At 39.4% G+C, this 23,647-nt stretch overlaps 1 protein-coding gene and 1 long non-coding RNA gene across 2 annotated transcripts in view; one reads left to right on the top strand and one right to left on the bottom strand.

Annotated features, from left to right (window-relative positions):
- The window catches only part of WDR44 (WD repeat domain 44), a 104,158-nt gene extending 81,970 nt beyond the window's left edge, over window positions 1-22,188 (bottom strand). Inside the window, exon 1 of the mRNA XM_080651920.1 lies at window positions 21,695-22,188. Coding sequence (XP_080508046.1) covers window positions 21,695-21,771 — 77 coding nt within the window. The 5' untranslated portion in view covers window positions 21,772-22,188. The remainder of the gene's footprint in view (window positions 1-21,694) is intronic.
- Window positions 22,189-22,340: 152 nt separating this feature from the next.
- Window positions 22,341-23,647, top strand: part of LOC308240473 — a 66,319-nt gene continuing 65,012 nt past the window's right edge. The window contains exon 1 of the long non-coding RNA XR_013959803.1: window positions 22,341-22,437. This is a non-coding gene — a long non-coding RNA (uncharacterized lncRNA). The remainder of the gene's footprint in view (window positions 22,438-23,647) is intronic.

The raw sequence follows: 23,647 nt of genomic DNA, 5'->3' as shown, positions 1-23,647 counted from the left end.
ATTTTTTATTCATTTGATTTTTAGATTCACTTGATAGATATGTATTTGTTGTCACTTTGTTGTTCATAATTTTTATCTTTACCTTTTTCTTCTTCTTCCTCTTCTTAAAGAATACCTTTCAGCATTTCATAATACTGGTTTGGTGGTGATGATCTCCTTTAGCTTTTTCTTGTCTGTAAAGCTCTTTATCTGACCTTCAATTCTAAATGATAGCTTTGCTGGGTAGAGTATTCTTGGTTGTAGGTCCTTGCTATTCATCACTTTGAATATTTCTTGCCACTCCCTTCTGGCCTGCATAGTTTCTGTTGAGAAATCAGCTGAGAGTTGTATGGGTACTCCTTTGTAGGTAACTTTTTTTTCTTGGCTCTTTGTAAGATTCTTTGTCTTTTGCTCTTGGCATTTTAATTATGATGTATCTTGGTGTGGTCCTCTTTGGATTCCTCTTGTTTGGGGTTCTCTGTGCTTCCTGGACTTGTAAGTCTATTTCTTTCACCAGGTAGGGGAAGTCTTGTCATTTTTTCTTCAAATAGGTTTTCAATATCTTGCTCTCTCTCTTCTTCTGGCACCCCCATAATTCAGATGTTGGTATGCTTGAAGTTGTTCCAGAGGCTCCTTACACTATCTTCATATTTTTGGATTCTTTTTGCTCTTCTGGTTGGCTGTTTTTTGCTTCCTCATATTTCAAATCATTGACTTGATTCTTGGGATCCTCTAGTGTACTGTTGAATCCCTGTATATTATTCTTTATTTCAGTCAGTGTATGCTTAATTTCTGACTGGTCCTTTTCCATTTTTTTTTGGCATTCTCACTAAGATCCTTGAAGGTCTCACTAAGTTCCTCAGAAGTTTCTAGAAGATTCTTGAGTAACCTTATAACTGTGGTTTTGAACTCTATATTCAGTAGTTTGCTTTCTTCCACTTCTTTCATTTGTGACATGTTTCTTTGTCTCCGCATTTTGGTTGCTTCCCTGTGTTTGTTTCTATGTATTGGGGAGCTGCTAAGTTTCCCTGAGTTGATAGAGTGGCCTTGTGTAGTAGATGTCCAATAGGGCCCAGTGGCTCAGCTTCCCCAATCACCTGAGGTGGACACTCTTGTTGCACATCTTTGTGGGCTGTGTGCACAGTCTTGTTGTAGTTGAGCCTTGATTGCTGTTGGTATCACTGGGAGGAATTGATCTCCAGGCCAATTGGCTGTAGGGAACAGCTGCAACTACAGTGGGAGAGTTGCTGTACAGGAGACACCCTTATGGGGCAGGACTTGCTTCAGTGGGGCTTTGGTGCTCACTGAGTCTGCCCCTTGAGTGTGTTACTTATGAATGTGAAGAGTTGTAATCTGGTATGGTCTCACACTGACCACTGGGTATACTGGCTCTTGGATCTCTAAGGAGGTGCAAGGTCAGCCACTGCCTGGGGCCACCCAGCAGGAGCTACAGAGAGATCTGCAGATTCCTCCTCTTTGTATCGGGTTTGGAAGTGCCCAGACAAGGCCCAGCTGTGAATCAAGGCAGGCTGAGGCTGGTGCTGGTGCCGGCCTTGGGCCTTTTATTGATAGTTTTGGGGTTCCCTGACCCAGCTACAGCTTGTTTGACCAGTTTCAGGCTGAGAAAGAACAGGCCATTCATATGCAAAAGTCACTGTGCACAGCTTGGGTATGGTTGTAAATTGGGTGGGGCGGGGTCTCAGGGAATCTCCAGGGCCCAGTGAACAGAAATGTCTGCTAGTCAGCCCTGCACCGGGGAGGTCCCAGCACAGAAACAATGACTGCTGTGAGCACCTCAGTCTGGAAGAAAGCTGCCCCTATGTTCCTGCCCAGATGCCAGACAGTCCAGTTCCTCCCCGTATCTGTCTGGGTCCCCCAGAGCCTCGCTTGGCACTGGAGCTCAGAGCAAGCAGAAGCTTGTAAATTCAGTTCGCCGTGCCGGCCTTTTAAAGGAGCAGCTGGGTCTCTAGCAGCCTGTGTGTCCACTTAGCCCCAATCCGCACTTGTTTTTACAGTCTGTAGTTCTTAATGTCAGTAGGGACTTCTTTCCCCAGCTCTGGAATCCTGGGCTGGGGGTCTGGTGTGGGGCTGGGACTCCTTGCTCCTCCAGGTGGCCTCCACAGAGGCTATCTCCCTCCTGATTAAAAAAGCGGCACACTGGGTGCCGGACCAGCCTGTTCAGTGCCTCTGCACCTCCTACCAGTCTCAAAGTGCTTTCTTCTTTACCTCTCTAGTTGTAGCACTTCCACTCAGCCAGCTTTCCTGCGGTTCTGGATGACAGTTGTTCTGTATTTTAGTTGTAATTTTGATGTGGTTGTGGGAGGCAGCAAGTACAGGTGTTTACCTATGTCGCCATCTTGGTTCCTCTTGTTCCCTTCTTCTCTCTCAAATCAATGAAAGTATGTCCTCAGGTAAGGATTTAAAAAATGGCAAGGCTTCCTTGATTCCCTAATAGTATATAAATTTTTTTCTTCATATTAATACTAATTAAAAACACAGTAAATCTTTGATTTTCCAGCATAGTTTAGGAAATTGAAGAAAATGTTTATCAATGTTACTATTAAATTTAAACATGAAAAACAAGCGATTTCTGAAACAGTTTCAAAATAGTCTGCTTTAAGCCCTGGCCAGGTAGTTCAGCTGGTTAGAGAGTAGTCCTGATATGCCAAGGTTGTGGATTCCATCTCTGGTCAGGGCACATACAAAAATCAATCAATGAATGCATAAATAAATGTAATAACAAACCAATGCTTCTCTCTCTCTCTCTCAAATCAATAATAAAAATTTATAAAGTCTGTTTTAAACAAATATTGTTTTTTTTTTAAAAAACAACCACTATATGGCTTATAAATACTAAAATAATTTTTAGTGTGGTTTCCACACAGGTTTGAAAATAAAAGCTATTTTTGGATTTGTACTTCAGTAGCTTTCAATACAGATTGAATATTTCAATTCATTATATCCTATTTTTATAAGAAAATTATTTTCACACAGTCACTATTTGAGTTTATACTAAGAAAACTCATGTTTCAATATAAAATAATGTGACAGATGCTTTCTCCAGTCCCTATTTATTTAGCAGTTTAAATTATAGTTTTCCTTCTGCGGCTAGGGTATTTGTGTTCAATAGCAAGGCATTTTAATATTTGCATAATATTCATTATTTTAAAATTCTACAAAGCTTCAAAACATTGCTTTGGTGATTTTGAAGGATGGTATAGAAATTATTTTTCTTCTATAAACTCTGACCTGATCCAGTGATGACCTTTAGATACCTGAGGCAAAATTACATCAGAATAATAAGGGCATTACACACAAAGGCAGGTGCTTAGTCACTGGGATTTGGATCTGATGACAATAACTGCAATTTACCCACAAGTTGCCCACCAAGGTTCCATAGGAAGCAAAATATCAAATCTTTTTTTATATATACTTAATTTGTTTGCTTTAATTGGGTTTGTAAAAAGTTTCCAAATATTTAGAAATAGTTTGAAAATCAGTGCATTAGTTAATTCTAAATTTTCTGCTCCTTTAAGTCCTCATAAGTCCACTTAAGTAGTTCACAAACCTTAATGCCATATTTCATCCCCACATATTCTGATTCATTGCATTTTTCTGGGGACCCTGACATTTAAAAATATTCCCCAGAGGATTTATTTATTTATTTATTTATTTATTTATTTATTTATTATTTATTGGAGTTCAGAACTGTTTATTTTGTATTTTTAAAAAATTTCTTTATTGATTACGACACAAAATGTCAAATCTTTTATAAACTGACATAGTACTACAATCAATACAGTTTCAGTGAAAAGTACAAATATACCAGGTACACAACATTTTATTAACCCTCTTAGTTTGACTTTGGAATTTCCTAAACTTGACACTCTAATAAGGTAATATTGAGAAGAGTATTCATTTACTTTTTGGAAACAAAACCAATCCAACAGAAATTGCAAAGAGCAGGCTATTTTTAAGAGATTTGGATGCAGCATAACTGTGGGTTTTTTGTCAAACAGGTGTTAGAAGTGAGCATGCTACCTATTGATGTTATCTAGCATTAAAGATATCCACTAATTCTTTTCAAAATCCTAAAAGGATTAAAGAAATCAGTCAGCAGGAAAGAGTATTTTTTAGTGTTGAAGAAAACATAAGAATCATAGACCAACTATCTCATTTCACATGTGAAGAAAATGAGGCCAAGAAAGGCTAAATGAATCCATTCATTTAACATTTACCTATTGCTTACCATGTACCAGCACAGTGGTAGGTAGGTACTGGGTGTAAAGTAGTGAACAAAGCAGACATGATCCCTGACCTCCTAGATCTTATGTTAAAATCAAAGGCAGAGTTAGGACTAGGAGTAGCCTGTTGATTTACCCTAGTAATTCTAATATCTCTTTATGGTTTCACATGAGTAGGTAACCAGTTAAGTGAAACTGGCCATTTATTAAAGCCCTGAATATCTAAGAGTACCACCACAAATTTCCCAGGGAAGGCTTTGGGGTTCCAGAGACTGAAAGGTCAACTTGACATCATCTGGAAGCAGAAGGGTTGTAAATTTAGCTACACAGTAAAAGAACATGAACTAGAATCAGGAGATTGGATTTTTAGTCTTGAATCTGTCCATAACAATATATGTGACCAAAAAAATATTTTGGGGTGGTTTTTCCAACTTTTAATTATGGCTATTCCAAACATATACAAAATTAGTAGAATAATATTATGAACCCACATGTACAACATACTGACCATGCTCATAATGGTCAATATCAATACCTCTCCACTTCTCTGCCAGATTATTTTGAAGCAAATCCCAGAAATTATTTTATTTTTACCCATAAAATTTCAGTATGTATCTAAAAATATTTCCCTTTAAGATTTAATCACAGCACTATTATCAAATTTAACACTTCCTTATTATACACAGTCAACATTTTCCCGATTGTTTAACTTTTTTGTTTACAGTTGGTTCATCTCAATCAATATCCAAGTAAGGTCCACACCAGTTGATATGTCTCTTTCAGTTCACAGGTTCCCCTTGATCTTTTATTTCTTATAGTTCATGTGTTGAGGAACTAGGATATTTATTCTGAAGATTTTTAGGGTAGTGAAACTATTCTGTATGATACTATAATGATGGATACATGTCATTATATATTTGTCTGAACCCATGGAATGTACACCACCAAGAGTGAACCCTAAGGTAAACTATGGACTTTGGGTGACTCTGATATATCAGTGTAGGTTCATCAAATGTAACAAATGTACCATTCTGGTGGGGGATGTCAATAATGGGGGAGGCTATACATGTGTGGGGGGGAGGGGTGTACAAGAAATCTCTGTACCTTCCTTTCAATTTTTTTGTGAACCTAAAACAGCTCTAAAAATAGTCTTAAACAAACAAACAAATAAACACATTAGGTTGTTCATCCTGTAGAATTTCTCATGGTCTGAATTTTGTTGACTGCATCTCCATGGTGACATGCCATAAGAAATATTTTAAATGAAAACACAGAAGGAATGAGAGGGATGAAATGGACACATATCCAAGGAAAACAGCAAAAACCTATCAGAACAGCATCAGGAAGACTGGTCTCAGAATGTGCTAGGATTTTTTTAAAAATATATTTTATTGATTTTTTACAGAGAGGAAGAGAGAGGGATAGAGAGTTAGAAACATCGATGAGAGAGAGACATCGATCAGCTGCCTCCTGCACGCCCCCAACTGGGGATGTGCCCGCAACCCAGGTACATGCCCTTGGCCGGAATCGAACCCGGGACCCTTTAGTCCGCAGGCCGACGCTCTATCCACTGAGCCAAACCGGTTAGGGCTGTGCTAGGATTTTAAAAAATTACTAGAGAAAATCTTTAATTTATATTCAGAACAAGAACAAGAAAAAGAAAGTGTAGATCTGCTTATATGTGAATAAATAGTATAATGTAAAATGTTGCTTCACTTAATTTTCTTCCAATTAAAGATTACTGATAGTCAAACCATACAGGGAAAACCAAAGTGTAAGAATGAGGAAACTGAATCCCAAAGCATTCAAGGAGATAAAAGTACCTTGCTAATCTACATGAGTTCAGTTCTCCTGTGCCAGATAAATTATATCCCAGCATACTCTGGGAATTTACAGAGCTCAATCCCTATGTAAAACCTTTGAAGAATCATAGAGAATGGAAGAGGACGATAAGTAAAACACTCTAATAATCAACACTGGAAAGCAGGTAGATACTACAAACTATAAACAGATTTGCTTGATGTCAATTCTAAGCAAAATTCTTTTTTTTAAAAAAAAAAAAAAAAACACGTTTTGATTGATTTTCTTAGAGAGAGAGAGAGGAAGGCAGAGAGAGAGAAACATGGATGTGAGAAACATTGATCAGCTACCTCCTGTATGCACCCCAACTGGTTCATAGGTTGACACTCAACCACTGAACCACACTGGCCAGGCAGCCCTTTCCAATTTTAAACTCAAAGCTTCATCACTCAGGTGCTATAGCTTTAGGGTAATCAGGACTAAAAATTATGGTGCTTTTATAAAGACCACTGAATTTCTGTGGTTTTAAAGAGCCAGATCCTATCTCTAGTTTGTCACCTTTAAGCTATGGACAGATACTCTGACCTTTTGGGCTTGGTGTTTCTTTATCTCTTACCTAAGGTTATCTGAAAAAACAAACAAACAAACAAACACACTCTGTAAGCCTTCTGAGAATAGGGAGGAAGGAGTGGGAGACTAAACCTAGCATTTGACATCTGGTTCATAGTCAACAACTAGGAACTCAAAGATCTACCTCCTAAAGTATACAAATAAAATTGAGTGATCTCACACTTAACATTTCCATCTCCCAACTTCTCATTATACTGGTTGAAAAGAATATACCAAAACAATTGGACAACACACAGAAAAATGAACTAACAAGGTCTTCTTTATTTTTCTGTTAGTAAGAGGAGTAATTTTTTTAAGGCTGTGAGGAAGAAAGGTGGCTGGCTCTGAAGAAGCTTCTTGTCAGGTTGCAAAATTTTTGAAAGACTCCAAAAGAGGTAAAAAGGAGGGAATATGGAAGGAGGGAATACAGAATGAGTCAGCTAGAATAAATCTGGTGACTCGGGAAACATTTTTCTTATAGGAAGGTGACTACAAAGAGCTTAACAGAGAATTACCCTGTGGCCTGATTTTTTTTTATAACTCCTTCTTTTTACCTTTGCCATCAGGAAAATATAAAAATAACATGAGCTTAAGCAGCACCTCAAGGAACTGAATTAAGCATAGCAAAGAACATCTTGCCTGTACAAAGAAGGTGCTGAGATTCTAAGGCCCTTGAGGTGAACAGGATATGAGCAGATAACTTAGCCTTAGCCAGTCATCAAAGTAAGCAGGTAATTAAAGGGTTTTGCTTTCTAAAGGCCAGCAAGCTGAAATAGAAAGATCTAGTGTCAAACTAAGGCCAACACAAAAATGCTAAATCTAAATTAGGAATCAGAAGGGTTCTGGTGCTCAGAAAACACTGACATGAAGATTTTCCCCCTACTTAGGCCAGGCAGATAAACAAAAAAACCAAAACCAAACCAAACCCCACAAAAAATAAAAACAGTTCAAATTTGGAGAACAAAATACTATTTTATTTTATTTTTTCCCATTGATTTTTTAGAGAAAGTAAAATGGAGAGGGAGAGACAGAGAAATATCGATGCGAGAGACACATCGATTGGTTGCCTCCTGCACGCCGGGAACCTGCAACCAAGGTATGGCGTGCCCTTGACCAGAATCGAACCTGGGACCCTTCAGTCTGCGGGCCGACACTCTATCCAAACTGCCTAGGGTGATACTATTTTATTTTTAAAATCTTGCTCTAAGTACATAGTTCTTAAAATTTGGTATGCAGTATTATTCATTGGAACGGAAATGCATATACTAATTTTATTAATTAGTTAGAATCGCAAGTTTTCTAGACTATATGCTAAGGGAAGAAACCACCCATAGAAGGTGGGGCGTCAAGCAGCACCTACAATCTAATAACAGTATTCAAAACAATTAGATCTGAGAGAAAATCATCTGCTGGCCTTTCAAACTCAAATCATTTGTGACAGTACAACACCCATTCTCATAGCCCTATTTAAGCTGGGATTCTACCAACAGTGACAATCCCAACTGAACCTGAAAAGTCTAGGAAGAGCAGGAAAAATAAGTGCTAGGCAATCATAAATGAGTCTTATTTTCCTAGAACAACCTAAAATGGCATGTTTTAACTGGGCAATCAAAAAAATAGGAATCATGCCCTGGCTAGGTAGCTCAGTTGGTTGGAGTGTCGTCCCAATGTGTCAGGGTTGTGGGTTTGATTCTGGGTCAGGGCACATACAGGAATCAACCAATGAATGCATAGATAGGTGAAACAATAAATTGATGTTTCTTGGGTGGTGGGGGAGAGGTCAATGGGGGAAACAGGAGACTCATGTAATACTTTAAACAGTAAAGAATTTAAATTAAAAAAAAAAACTGATGTTTCTCTCTCTCCCTTAAAAAAAATCGTTAAAAAAAAAGGAATCTGCCTGGCTGGTGAGCTCAGTAGTGAAGCATTTACCTATGAACCAGGGCACATGCCCGGGTTTCGGTCTCAGTCCCCAGTGGGTGTACAGGAGGCAGCCAATCAATGATTCTCTCTCATCATTGATGTTTCTATCTCTCTCTCCCTCTCCCTTCCTCGCTGGGGCCAGTAAAAATATATCCTATATAATAAAGAGGGAATATGCAAATTGACCATCACTCCGCCACAAAGATGGTGGCGCCCACAGTGGAGGGGGGGGGTGTGTGTGTGTCCGTAACACAAGATAGCTGCACCCACAGGGGAGGCCAAGTTCCCCTAACGAGCCTTAACGAGAAATCAGCAGGGACCTGAGGCTGTGCCCCCCACCCCTGGCCCATAGGGCTTGACAGGGGACCTCAGGCCATGCCCCCCACCCTGGTGCCAGGCTGGGGGACCTCAGGCTGTGCCCTCCACCCGGCAGGGCTTGATGGGGGACCTCAGGGCATGCCCCTGCCCCAGCGCTAGGCCGGGGGACCTGAGGCCGTGCCCCCCGCCCAGCGGGGCTTGGCGGGGGACCTCAAGGTGCACCCCTGCCCCAGTGCTGGGCCGAGGGACCTCAGGCTGCCCCCCCGCCCCAACGCCAGGCCAGGAGACCTCAGGCGGCCCCCCTCCCAGCGGGGCTTGACGGGGGACCTCAAGGTGTGCCCCTCGCCCCAATGCTGGGCCGGGGGACCTCAGGCTGCTCCCCTCGCCCTGGGCCAGGGGACCTGAAGCTGCAGCCCCCTCCTGGTGGGGCTTGACGGGGGACCTGAGGCTGTGCCACCCTCCTGGCGGCAGCTGGGGGACCTCAAGGCACGCCCCCCACCCCAGCCCGGGCAGGGGGACCTCAGGCCATGCCCACCACCCTGGCGCCAGGCCAGGGGGCCTAAGGCTGCGCCCCCCCGCCCGGCGGGGCTTGACAAGGGTGGGACTGGCCGGGTCTGGATCTAGCCAAATGGGGGGGGGGGCTGGCCAGGTCTGGCTCTCGTGCGATTTTGAGGCGCACGTGGGTGGGCGGGGACTTGACTCTGGGTCCCGTAGTGCATCCCAGACTCTGACAGAAGGAAGATTTTCATATACATTTTACTAATTTTCTTTCATCTCTGACCCTTCTATTTTAGAGAAAGGGCAAATAGCAATATTAAAATATTTCCTCTAATTAATCCCCTTTTAATGTGCACGAATTTCGTACACTGGGCCACTAGTTTAAAAAAACAACAATAAATAAAATAAAAAAATTCTAGTAAAAATTGCAACAGAAACAGACAACTCAATATATGACTGTCTTTAGAAGTCAGTACTAATGCAATCATACTAAATCACATTGTAATTTACTTTTAAAAGTAAACAATCAAGTTGTTGAGTTAAAAGCCAATATTACAAAAGCTAATGTGCTAATATGACTTTGTAAGTTATGTAAAACATTCAATGCTGCACTAATTTTTAAAAGTAAATGCTAATAACTTTATATAGGCTACCCAATGTAAAATTTAGAGCTCTAAAGAACCTGTCACACCCATTTCTTAAAGCATTTAAATAAACCAATTCTATTATTCTTTACTTTTCTTATTCTGAGTTTACTGCTCAGCACAAAAGATGGGCAGAGAAATAAAAATCAAACCAAATCATTTATTTTGTTTTTTAAATTAAAAATTTTTTACTGTTATCTGGTGCAAGGTTTGATGGGAAAGGTAGTTTTAAACTAATGACTGAAGTGAATAATAGAAAATTGGAATGTTTCAGTAAGATTTAATATTAAGCACTTTACTGTATAAATTCTATTTATGTGCTTTATGTATTTGAATTTCTACTTCTGCATTCTATAATAAAATATGTATTAAAGATTTGATGATAAATATATTTTTAAATGTTTTTATTTCAGAGAGAGAAACATTGATGAGAGAGAAGCATTGATCAGCTGCGTCCTGCACACACACACCCCCCCCCCCCCCCACTGAGGATTGAGCCTGCAACCTGGGCATGGGGCTTGATGAGTAATCGAACCAGAGACCTCCGGGTATGTGGGAAGACACTCAACTGAGCCACACTGGCCAGGCATATTTGATAAACAGTTTAGAAAAATCTCAAATTACCTAGAATGCCTACATACATAAAACATTCTGTAGGCCAAATTTATTGTTTATTATAAAAAAGATTATTCAATCTTATTTACATGTTAAAGAGTAATTACTGATGTAATTTTTCTATTGCCTAGCTAGTAAAAATGCATTTTCCCTATTAATCTGACAGCCAATAGAGGTTTGATTAGGTGGAAAATATTAATAACTACCACATGCATTCATTGTGGCTGCTAGAAAATACTATTGAGGGGAAGAAAAAAGAGAAACATTGTGTTTCTAATTAGTGGCTTGTAGCCAAAATATGATTCAGAGTTATACCAAAAAACTCCCCCCAAAAACTGAAACACCAAATACTGTGGCCTAAGTAAACAACTGACAACAATCTATAAAACAAGTACAGAAAAAAATCTGTGATCAAGACTTTTTGATGAGGCACAGAAGCCCAAATCATCAGTGGCTTACCTCTTGAGGGATTTTCCTTTAGGGAAAATCAGTTAGCAGTGTCTGGGATTTCAGCTCTTTCAGTAGCAAGGTTATTTTCTGACCTAGCTACCATAACATAATGAATTCTGTCAAAGCTTAGAAAGAAGAGCGTAAGAATATTACTTTCATTATTTTAAACAGTAAATTATATATTCCTAAATGGCAGAAGAGTTAGCCTCATTATTCCAATAATTCACACGTAAAATACAGCATCATAAATGTTTATAGTTTACAAAAGGAAAGTAGGAAAGAACCTAATGTTTTTACATCTCCATTTAAAACCATAATTAGTGAAGTTCTACTTTTGCTGGCTGTTCCTTATCCATCTTGAGCTAACTTTTCTTATTTGTAAAATTAGGAAAATTGTTCTACCTATGTCACAAAAATTGTCCTTCAGAACAGAACTACAGGATGATCAGAAGAGGTAATGTGAGTAAAAGTACTTTGGAAACTAAAGCCCAACTTTATTTGACAGTATGGCATTATCATTCTTTACATGTAACAACATGTAGGACTATAATATCTTTCTTACTGTGAACACATTTATCACTGGGAAAAAAAAGTTGGTAACAAGGAATTGATATGACTGCAGGATAACTGGCAACAGGTTTCACTGTTGTTTTTTTAAAAAATTAAATTTATTGGGGGTGAAATTGATTAATGCAAGGCTTAATTGTTAACATTTAATATTTGCTGAGTACAGGATGTCCCAAAGTTACAAAGGTCCCATAAATATAAATCCAAACTATTGTCCTTGCCTCAGCCCTTATTTCCTCCCTCTTCACTTTTGATAGGAACTGGTGGTGCCATAGAGCAGGGATGGGGAATGTTTGGCCTAAGGGCTGTATAAGACCCATGAAATCATTTGCCCCTGCCAAGGCATTAGGGGAGAGTTAATTAAATGCTTGACCAAATATAGCAGGCTAATTTTAAGTTGACAATTTTGTATGGCCTGAGAATGATGTTATAAATATTCAAATGGATCTTGTCAGAACAAGGGTTCCCCACCCCTGCCATAGAGCCTGCTTTCCTACGCACCATTTCTATCGCCACTTAAATATTTTTTCTGCCACTTAAACCCTTTGTCACTATTATACATCAACTGTGGACATCTCTATGCTGGGAAATAAGGCAAAGGTTAAAAGTCAATAGTCAAGAGCTATGTCCTGAGACAAACAGGAATAGCAAAGTTCACTTATAGGAAAAAAAGACTGATCTCAGTCATTAGCCTTAATCTCTAAAGCCAATCCAATAAAGATAAAACACCAATTCCAAATATTGACAAACCTACTCACTTTCACTCACAAAGGTACTAGTTTTATCAAGCTACCTATTCATTCTGCTTACCTATCTTCCACTAACCCAATAACCTACCCCTACCTGTGATGCTAACCAATCCCACTTACTAATGCATGCACTATATCCAATTTAATGGATCTTTCCCTTACTCTCCCCAAGACCCACACATTATATTTATTTATTGATTGATTGGTTGATTTAAAAACATATGTTTTTATTGATTTCAGAGAGAGGAAGGGCGAGAGATAGAAACATCAATGATGAGAATCATCGATAAGCTGCCTACTACACGCCCCCTACTGGAGATGGAGCTTGCAACCTGGCATGTGTCCTGACCAGGAATCGAACCATGACCTCTGGGTTCATAGGTTGATGCTCAACCATTGGGCAACACTGGCTGGGCCTATCCATTATATTCAATCTAGGGGTGGGGAATATCCAGACCACAGGCAGTATAAGGCCTGTGAAGTCATTTAGTCTGGCCCTCCCAAGGCATTAGGAGTTAATTAAATGTTTGATCAAATATAGCAGGCTAATTTTTAAGTTGATCATTTTGTATGGCCTGTGAAGTTATAAATATCCAAATGGCCCTTGGCAGAAAAAAGGCTCCCCGCTCCTGATTTAAACCATCACTGTTACTTCTCAGATGTAAGGGACAATAAGTTATGTTAGAAAATCTCTGTACTAATGACATTGATTAGATAGGAAGGAGAAAGCTGGAGGTGAATGGGGTGGAAATGGGGCTGGGGAAAACATTCAAACCATCTGCTATATTAATTTGACATGGGTAGATAAGCATATTTTAAAATAGAGCTTTTAAAAACACATCCAAATCGTTAATTCTACTGCTAATAACCAGAAAGATGATTCCCTCAGTCTTTCAATTTAAATAAAAACTTTCATGAACAAATTTAAAAGAGGACTATGGATATTAAGTCATCCATCCCTAGTGTTTCCAATTCAAAAGCAAAGACAGAAAGAGCACTCCCACCCCTTCTCTTTGCTTACTTAGTAACCAGGATGTCTGCTTCTGAGAAAGTGAGTTTGAATAAAGCTCTACATTCTATTTATTGGTTCTCTAGAAAGCTTGACCTGTTTCATAAGAATGTCTGTGGTTCAATGTGTTGGTACTAGAATAATCTATTACAATTAGTAGTGGTCAAGTAGGTCTTATACAGGTATGGCTTGCACTGTTACAGGCTGCCTACTGGAAAATATTGTTAAAGTTTTTTGTTAGACGTTACCAAAAATTTTATGCTTCACTCTTGGCATTTCTTTTCTTAAAACATTTTATCGCCCCCAACCCCAAACCCCGCTTCCTCTTAAAAATTTTAAGGATTAGGGCCCTGTGGAAAAAGCAAATTTTTTTCTGCTTTTAAGACTATTTGTGCAATTAAAATAAAGTTCTCATTGGGGCATTATCAGAATTTAACCACTGTCTTGAATAGGATACACTAGTCTTACAATGAAACCATTCAAATCACAATTTCAATACAAATTCAAGGCAGGAATTTAATTTAATCATTTATGAAGTTACAAGCTTACCACATAATCTTCTAATTCAGAAATATAAACACTTTTTGAAAAGCACACACAATGTCTTAAGACTAAATTTCTGATTTAAAAAACATTACTTATTGTTATGTAAGAATATGGGTAATGAAATCTACTAAATTATTAACAGATTAACCACCTCCAGTTCAGTTAAGCCAAGAGATTAATTATGCATATTTACAAGTTATTACTACAATATATAATATTAACAAGCATGAGCACCCCAAACAAACACTAACACAAACACTGATATATAAACTAATATATCTTATTTCTTCAATAGCCTTAGTTTTAGGAAGACAACTAAACACTTATAATTTAAAACTAATTTAATTATATGAATTCTGAAGTTTTGATAAAAATATGTATTTGTTAATTAAATAGAAAGACTTATAATAAAGACCTATATAACTAGTAAGTCTTTATTTTTCTTTTCCTGTTTATTCAAAGGCTGCAAAAGAAAGATAACCTTTCCTATTAAATTTCTGAACAGTTTTCCCAAATTCGAATGAATAAATCTAAAGGCCAAACATTCTTTCTATAACCTACAGAAATAATTTTTGTTAGAAGCCATATTATTTATTAGGTGGTTGCTGATGAATCAAGGTGCTTTTAAGTCACTTCAGGTAGTTAGTGATGATCTGGAGTCTAAATCACATCTGCACATATATTTCTTAAATGGTCTCTCTTTGATCTTTAAATTTATCCTCCTTGATATTGCAAAGGGGCAGCCATTGAATCTGAGACAATGACTAAGAATGGAACTGGGCAAATTAGTATGAGGAAATTGTTGCCTAAATGTGTCCTTGTTAAATTCTGTATATTTAAAATATTTGGAGACAAAAAGGGTTTGTGGACCTAAAACCAACTGACCCTGATGGAATGCCAAACTATAAATTGCCAGACAGCTGCAGCTGGTAATAAAATGCTAAGACCTGAAGAGCTGTAGCAGAACCTGATTATATGGTAATCCTAATATCTGAGAGAAGGCAAAAGAGCTAGAAGAAAAACTGATAGGCTGGTAGCTATAGTAACCAAGATAAATTTGTATACTGACTGGGGAAAAACATTAGGGTTGCCATCAGGTATGAGGCCCACATTATGTCTTATGTGCTTTTTCCTCAATTTTGAATCATGAAATGACAGACTAACACAAAGACTGTTCAATTTGAAATAAGAAAGTGAATAGGGCTCTGCTTTGAAGAGTAAGGAAAGCACCCAATTAAAGGTTTAGCTGGTTAGCAGAATAACATCCAACATCTAGAGGGGAACAGACCTTATGAAAGTTGGTAGAAATTAGCTTAGCTCTGGGTAGAAAATAGAAATGTAAGTTAATTATCAATTCCAGTTAAACGTCAGAAAGACATCATAAAGCACCTGCAGTTTTTATTACTTTAAATTTTGTTTGAAGTATTTCTTTGGGCTATTAATTATTAATCTCTTACAGAAAGGTTTATTTAATTCACTGTGTAGCTACATATCTAAAATAGTACTAAATGGTGTGATTTGCCATATCCCAGTTATCCATGCCCCAGGGAGCAGCCTTATAACCTGCTCTCTAAAGTCTGTAGGGCTACCTTCACCACCTTCACCTCTATCCATCACCACCACCCTCATGATCACACACTTCATACACCTATGCTACCCCAGGAAGTAATTACTAGAATTGCAGGCAGAGAATGAGAAAAAAAAAAGCCTCATCAAGGGGATTCCCTGGCAAATTCACCTGACTTTGTCCAAGTTAAAACAATGAACTGAAGAAAATACACAGAGTTCTGTGTAATGTATATGTTACAAAATAAGTCTCAAATACCAACAACTGGAAATTATTTTCTGTTCTGTATGATCACCAGTGTACTGTCGATATCCTAAATCTATCTAGGTTTTTAACATTTTAAAAATCAAATTTTATCTACCCTACTTTATGCAGTAGATTATCACAAGAACAGAATAAAGTTTTCAGTTTATAGAAGTTTATACAGATTCAAAGTGAGCCCACAAACTACAGAGATACTACCATTGTCCTATCTCTATCAGTGACCATTTGACAACTGGAGGCCACTAAATTTAGAACTTGAATTTACTAATTAATATGTAGGTTTTCTCTCACTTCAATATGATGTTACCTGGGTGTAATAAAACAGCATTTACAAATATATTCCTTTCAATCCACATAGCCAACAGCAATAAAATATAATCTATGATTAAATATCAACTCATGAACAGCCATTTAAAAAAATATATATTTTTTATTGATTTCAGAGAGGAAGGGAGAGGGAGAGAGATAGAAACACCAGTGATGAGAATCATCGATGGGCTGCCTCCTGCACACCCCCTACTAGGGATCGAGCCCGCAAACCAGGCATATGCCCTTGACTGGAATGGAACCTGCGACCCCTTCAGTCTGCAGTTCAACACTGAGCCAAGCAGGCTAGGGCTGAACAGCTATTTTTTTTTTTAAGGAATCTTTCCACAAATAACCCTTATCCACAAATAATTTTTATTAAAACTTGTATCAATTTTCAATTCAGAGAGAAATATTTATGATGCCCAAGTAAAGTGAGAAGCTGTTTTCACCAAAGGAAGCTCTGCAACTTTTTGGTGTGTTTTTTTAGGGTAAATTCTTCAGGACAGTTTGATCTCAGTTCTTACCGTTTGAAAATCAAGATTTCACTAATACTCCAATCTACAAAGATAGACTGCAGATGACACTAACTAGATTGCTAAAAATAAAATGAAATAAATAACCACCACTGTTCCTAGATCAGCTATTCTGTAATCTTTGTTCATCCTGACCTGGAGAAAATTAGTGGGCAAAATTCAAGATCCTAGGACCTAGAACAATGTCTTCTGACAGCAAGGTATGAAAAAACAGAATCTCAGTAGATGAGAGTAAACAATCTTAAGAGCCCTGCTAATAGGGTAAATTCCAAAAACCAACAGCAGGAATACCCAGGGAGCAATACTTTCCCTCCTTCCACAGACAAGGCAACATGGAATAAATGAGCAACCAGGAGACTGGAGTTCTAGTTCCCAGTCTGCCACTAATTAGCAATGTGTCACTTCCCTTCTCTGAGCCTAGATTTCTTTCAGTTAAATGGGAGGCCTGGATTAAATGATCTACCAGTCTCCCTACTCTAAAAATGTTACCATTCTATCCTTCCTTCCAACACCTCAAAATATTTTGGTTGCCATGAAAAAAGAATTTTAAATAAATGATCTCACTCATTTGTGCAAAATAAAGAACATTATAACCTGATGAACAAAAAGATAGACACAGAGGCAGTAAAGCACCGAACAGGCTGTCAAATTACAGCGGGAAGGCTGGGGAATGTTGGGGAGGGGGGGGAAAGAGATCAACCAAAGGATTTGTATGCATGCATATAAGCACACCAATGGTCACAAGACACTGGGGGGGGGGGGTGGGATGAAGGCATGTGACAGGGGTTAGGGGAGGCTGGGGGAAGGTCTATGGGGAAAAAAAGGAGATATATGTACTACTATATGTAATACTTTAAACAATAAAATAAAATTAAAAAATAAGAATGCTCAAAATGTCACATTTATTTTTATAACATGATGTTCTCAGTGCCAGCCTTTAGTATGCATATATATAATCCACAAATTAGCAGGAACATTCATCTCATATAGAATTACCCAGTAAATCTTTAATTTGAAATCTACAGGTTTTGCATCATGTTCCAATACCATCAAGTTTGTTAAATTAAAAACTAAAATAAAATCATAGAAAGATTTCCTAAGAACAAAAGTTTATCAATAAAAGCACATTATTAAACCTCAATATGACAGACTTTTACAATTGTAAGGGTTCTCAGAATCTCCTCAATTTAAAGATGAGGAAATGAAATGACTCACAGTCCAGGGCTTTTTTTCTACTATACCACACTTCCTCCTCCCCTTCCTGCTTTATCAAAAGACAGCATGGTAGCAGAAAAAAACAACACTAGACTGAAACTAATCTGATCGTAGTCCTAACTCTGTTACTGATTTGCCGTGGCACCTTGGATAAGTCACTTTCCCTTAACAAAAATAGATCCAGAGACAGAGAAACATCCATCAGACCATTAAACCTCAGTGGGCTTTGGTTTTCATAACATTTTATATGGGGTTTAACTAGATGTCCCTTCTAGCTGTACCACACCATGATCTTATAAAATTCCTATCTGACAAAACAAAATACACATTCCTGAAAGAGAAAGTGGAAACTTCTAGCCAAGAGAACTGCAAAGTTTGGGTTGTTGATGCATCAGTTCAATTCAGCAAGTTGGTCCTAAAGCATTTTACTTCAGAATTCTATCAAACACACACACACACACACACACACACACACACACACACAGTGTGAGGCTGCTATGATGCATTAGAAAAAAATACTAAAGTAGGAGTCTAGAGAATTGGTTTCAAACCCCAGCTCTGTCACAAGTGTTGCCTCCTAGGCCAATTCATTAACCTTTTTGAGCCTAAGGTTCCTCATATATAAAAATGGAGATAAGAATAAGAAAACATGACCTAAAGTATCAACCAAAATAAAGCATTATAAATGTGGTATATATTGCAAAGCTGATCAAGTGGAGATGATCTGCCACTGTGGAAAAGTAGGCTGCATTGGAATAAAAAGTCTCCCTATAAAAAAATGGGCTGTCAAACCTCAGAGGGAAGGTAGGGGAGGATGGGGGTAAGGGGGAGAGATCAACCAAAGGACTTGTATGCATGCATATAAGCCTAACCAGTGGTCACGGACAACAGGGGGGTTGGGGCATGCGTGGGGAGGGGTTTGGGATGGGAATGGGGGGATGAGGACAAATATGTGATACCTTAATCAATAAAGAAAGTAATAAAAAAATGGGCTGATTTTTAACTTATTAAATTTGCTTTCAAAGAGTAGAATAAAGCTGAAAATACCATTGGAGGAGAATAGAAAAAAACCAATATTAGGAAATGGATTATGTATTTGGATTCCACTAATTAACAAAAATGAAGTAACTCTCAACTGCCCACTCAGTTTACTATAAATTTGGTGAAATGGTCTGTGTACTCTAGAACATACAATAGCAAGAAGTATTTATTTTTTTAAAATCCTCGCCTGAGGATATGTTTTTCTTGATTTAGAGAGAGAGGAAGGTAGAGGAAGAAACATCAATGTGAGAGAGATGTTTGCCTCGCATATGCACACCAGGACAGAGGATTGAATCCCCAACCTGCGTATATGCCCTGAACAGGAATCAAACCCCTGACCTTTCAGTGTATAGGGCAATGCTCAAACAACAAGCCACACTGGCCAGGGTGCAAGAAACATTTTTTAAGTGCCCAAACTCAGTCTGTTAGCCTCTTGCAGTTTGTATGGTGTGCTACTTTGGTTCACATTAAAGGACAGAAGATATTCTGATGACCAGGTATCTAGTGACCCCATCTGTTTTCACAGATCAAGATTTCTCACTGCATTTCTAGGTCTCCTCACAGTACCTTATGCAAATGACAAAACTTGTCACAAAGGATAGAGGATATGTTAATTATGCCAACCTTTTGCTATCCTGGCAGTACTGTTAGTTCTTGTCAGATGCAGTTCTCCAGGTGAGTCTAATTCTCTTCCAAATCCCCGGACTATTACAGGATGAAGCCATGAAATTGAGACTGACAGAGTAGTTTTATCCATAGGGCTCAACAGGCTATGGGCAGGTTAGAGTTAAAATTAGAACACTGGGTCCCAAGAGAGACGTTTTTACTTTTCACCTAGTATCAAAGGATCAAAGAGCTTGAGAAGCTATATTGTCCCATGAGGGAAGAAATGACTCTATCAATTCTATCAAAATGACTCATCGGTTTAGACAAGTTAAATAGCTCCAAGTTCTGCATACTTCCTCCCAAAGTAAGCACTGTATGAAGTTAATTTTGCTATTTTCAAGAAAGGAAGGAGAAGGGAATAAACATTTGAGTTCTTTCTCTGTGCTAGGTGCTGGACTTGGCAGTTTACACAGGTGCCGATATGACTGTCCTTCGAAATTAAATGTTTTGTTCATTAGAAAAGAACCACTACTCACACAGTTCTAAATTGATTACAATCCTATACATCAATTGTTATTTCCTCCCCATTCCACACACACATAAGTACTAAAGAATTAGGTTTCATTTAAACTGAACTGAAAGTTCATTACTTTGAGGAGGAAACCACAAAAATAAAATTTAATTTCAAGGGGATCCAATGTATTTGGAAATACAAATGTATTTTCTATCCTCTACCATTTAGCTATTAACTTGTTTCAGATACTGAATTTAAAGGAGATTCAGTGAAATCTCAAGATTGGCCATTCCCACCCCCAAGTCCCCTCGTAGTGACATGAAGAAGGTTGGTGGAAACACACACACATATCAGGATTTACCTATGTACATTCTTTGACTTTATTGCTGTATTTTTTTTTTGGTAATATATTATATATTAGGTTTTAAAATGACTTCTAGAATGTAAGGATAACTTTGCTTGCATCAAACAAGATCTTTCTTCCAAGGAGTAAGCTTGAAAATTGACGGCAGTTGACCATATTAGTGCCTTACAATTATATACAAATTTTACCATTTCTCAAGTTCTTACACCATGAACATATATATTTTACTGCCTCTAGTCCCACACAAGTCCGTAGAAGAGTTTGGCAAAATCTCTATAAATATTATTCCAACTTTGAATAGTGGAGGAGTGGGTAAATAAAAGTCCTAGTCAAGGGAAGCATTCCAACTACTGTACTTCCTACTCAGAATCTCCCATATTAATCACCACCAAAACATCTTGCAGAATTAGATAAAAAGCACAAAGCTGTGGCTCTCCTTCCAACCACCAGATTACTCAGCACTTGTATCTCTGTAGTCTGTTGTATACATTTATGTGCGGCTACCTTTTAAGACTGTATTCTCCCTAATGGTAAAGGACATTCAATTTCCTTTGCCTCACGGTAAGGTGGCATTTTAATAAAACACTGTTGATCTAGAGTACATCAGCTAAAGCAGTGGTCGGCAAACTGCGGCTCGCGAGCCACATGCGGCTCTTTGGCCCCTTGAGTGTGGCTCTTCCACAAAATACCACGGCCTGGGGGAGTCTATTTTGAAGAAGTGGCGTTAGAAGTTTAAGTTTAAAAAATTTGGCTCTCAAAAGAAATTTCAATCGTTGTACTGTTGATATTTGGCTGTTGACTAATGAGTTTGCCGACCACTGAGCTTAGAGGACTTTCTTAAGTAAACACCCAACCCTTTTCGCCACTCCTTTTCTTTCTGTGCAAGGAAAAGAGGATGGTATCAGGAGAGTTACAGCTACCTCTAAAATAAGTTAGCGGCAAAAGAAAGGGAAAAAAAGGGAAATGTAATTTCTCCTGTTACTGCTCCTTTAATCTATGGAAATCCAAGGCCAAACGGATGTTTCAAAGGTAAGCTCTGAACCCCACAAACACAAATCACCGGCTCTCCGGCTTTCAGGTATGTCAGCTGTCCCACCTCGCAGAAAGCTGGGCAAGACGAGAAAGGGGTTCTCTTGGAGCCCCAGAGGTCTCTCACCAGGGAAAGGAAGGGGTTTGCCCGAGGTGGGCGATCCCCCATCCCAGACTCACTGAAGTGCTGGAGACAGGAGCAGCGGTGGTGGACACAGCGGGACCAGCGAGGGGTGAAGGGGGACGGCACAGGGGAAGCCGGGGGACCATGACGCCCGGCTTCTGGGCCATAGCTACTTACCCTACAGGGTAGCCACCCCCTTGGTGCACATCTTCTGGGGCATCAAAGAATTCTTCGGTGTCGCTTTCCGACGCCATTTATAGGACACACCCGCGGGTGAGGGGGCCGACGCCGCCTAGGAGGGTGACTCTCGTCTCCTCCTGGTCGTCCTCCACCCCGGCAAGACCGTGGGAGGTGAGTCCCGCGCGATGAGGAGTGAACAGACGTTCTGAAGTGAGGAACCGGTTAGGAGCAGGGGGGCGCCGTCAGCTGCGGGGCTGCGGGAATGACCGGCAAAGCGGCCGTCTGAAGAGATGAGACGGCGCTGGGTCCAGGGACTGTTGCAGCCGCCGCTCCCCGCAATAGGTAAATAACTAGAGCGAGAGAAGAGGCGGTGGCTCTCGTCAAAGGGGGAGGGCGGGCGCCCGGACCACAGCAGCTCCAGTTTCTTCCGCAGCAGCAATTACAGCAGCTGTGAGAGCTAGTTGTCCGCAAAATACGGACGCGCACCTACCCTCGCGAGATTTCGGGCGGGGGCCGGTAAAGCGTGGGCGGGGCGAAGAGGGGCGGGGGCGGTTCCAGAGGGGCAGTGCTTGGATTTCTTGGGCTCCAGAAGCCTATCAAAACGGCGCAAGCGCGTTGAGGGTGTTCAGTGAGGGCCGGAAGTAGCCTAGAAGGGTGGGGCAGAGCTCCAAAAGGAGGAGTCTAGAACCTGCGCAGGAGCGGCGTGGTACCCCGGCTCTGAGGGAGGGCACCCCGACGACGTAGGTTGTGTTCCGGCGAACCTTTTACCCACTAACTCTACAGTTCCAGAATGAGGCATTTTTGGAGGGGTGATTTTGAGTCTGCTTTTTTTTTTTTTTCTTAAGAGGAAAGGGAAACGTTGACATTGTGGTTTGCATTTACATCGTCTTAATTTATTCAAACCCTGAATAGCTCACCCTAGGGCATAGGCAGGTCCACCACCTCTAGCGTTGCTAGAATAGCGTGCCCTATTTACTACAAGATCTCTAATTGAGATCCCTAGATATGGTCCTGTGGGCCACAGGGTGGGGTACATGAGAAATGTGGGGAGTGTACCAGTTCCATGGATTTGTTGTTGGAACTGAGCCAGTTAAGGCCTCCGGTTATTTTTTTCTCTATAAATGTCCGTTGCTGCCCACACCTAATGTAAGGGAAATTCTTATATACTGTCCAAAATGTGCATCAGTCAAATGGTAAATGCTATATACTGAGCAGGTACCCTTGCAAGGCTAAGAGCAAGTAACTACATTCTGATTCTCGACTGCCCAATGTCAAGTGATGAAAATAAGTACTTTATAAAAGACTAATATGTTCTTTCTTAAACAACAGATCATTGACAGTCGAAGTGATTACATTAACTTTCTATATGATTGTAAAGTACATTTATTTTTATTTTTCCCACTGACATGGCAGGAGAGCTCTCTGAGCTGTTTGGGCAGCCTCAAGTATTGCTAAGGATGGCTGCAGAAAAGAATGGCTTGGGATAGGGGCATGGCCACAGAAAGGCTGAAATAGGACTGTAGATTCCTCCTTGTAAAGCAACCAGGAAAAGATCTGGCATTGTCTGGCAGACTTGTGTAAACCAAATGCCAGGTACTGTATACTGTAACACCCCAGGGAGTTCAGAGAAAACACTGCATATTTAAATATGGTAATATTTCTTGCATCAAACCATGCAATTATTCATACTGGGTAAATAAATACCAGTAAATAGCCTCATTCAGTTTAGGTCAGATACTGCCAAATAAGTGTAGGTTAGATGAATTTGACTATCAAGTTATTAAAAAATACAAAATAAAAATTTTTGGTTTCCAGAGCTTTTTGTATTTCAGAATTGTAGGAATGGGAGTTATAAACCATTGTAAGGATATGACTTTGGTCACAATTCAGTAATTGTTAGTTTTTATGTGTTTTAAACATGTTAATTTCCCAGGTACAAGAATGTATCTC

The sequence above is a fragment of the Plecotus auritus genome (genome assembly GCF_963455305.1).
Source record: "Plecotus auritus genome assembly, chromosome: X".
NCBI classification, from domain to species: domain Eukaryota; kingdom Metazoa; phylum Chordata; class Mammalia; order Chiroptera; family Vespertilionidae; genus Plecotus; species Plecotus auritus.
This window is presented reverse-complemented; position numbering and strand designations above follow the sequence as displayed.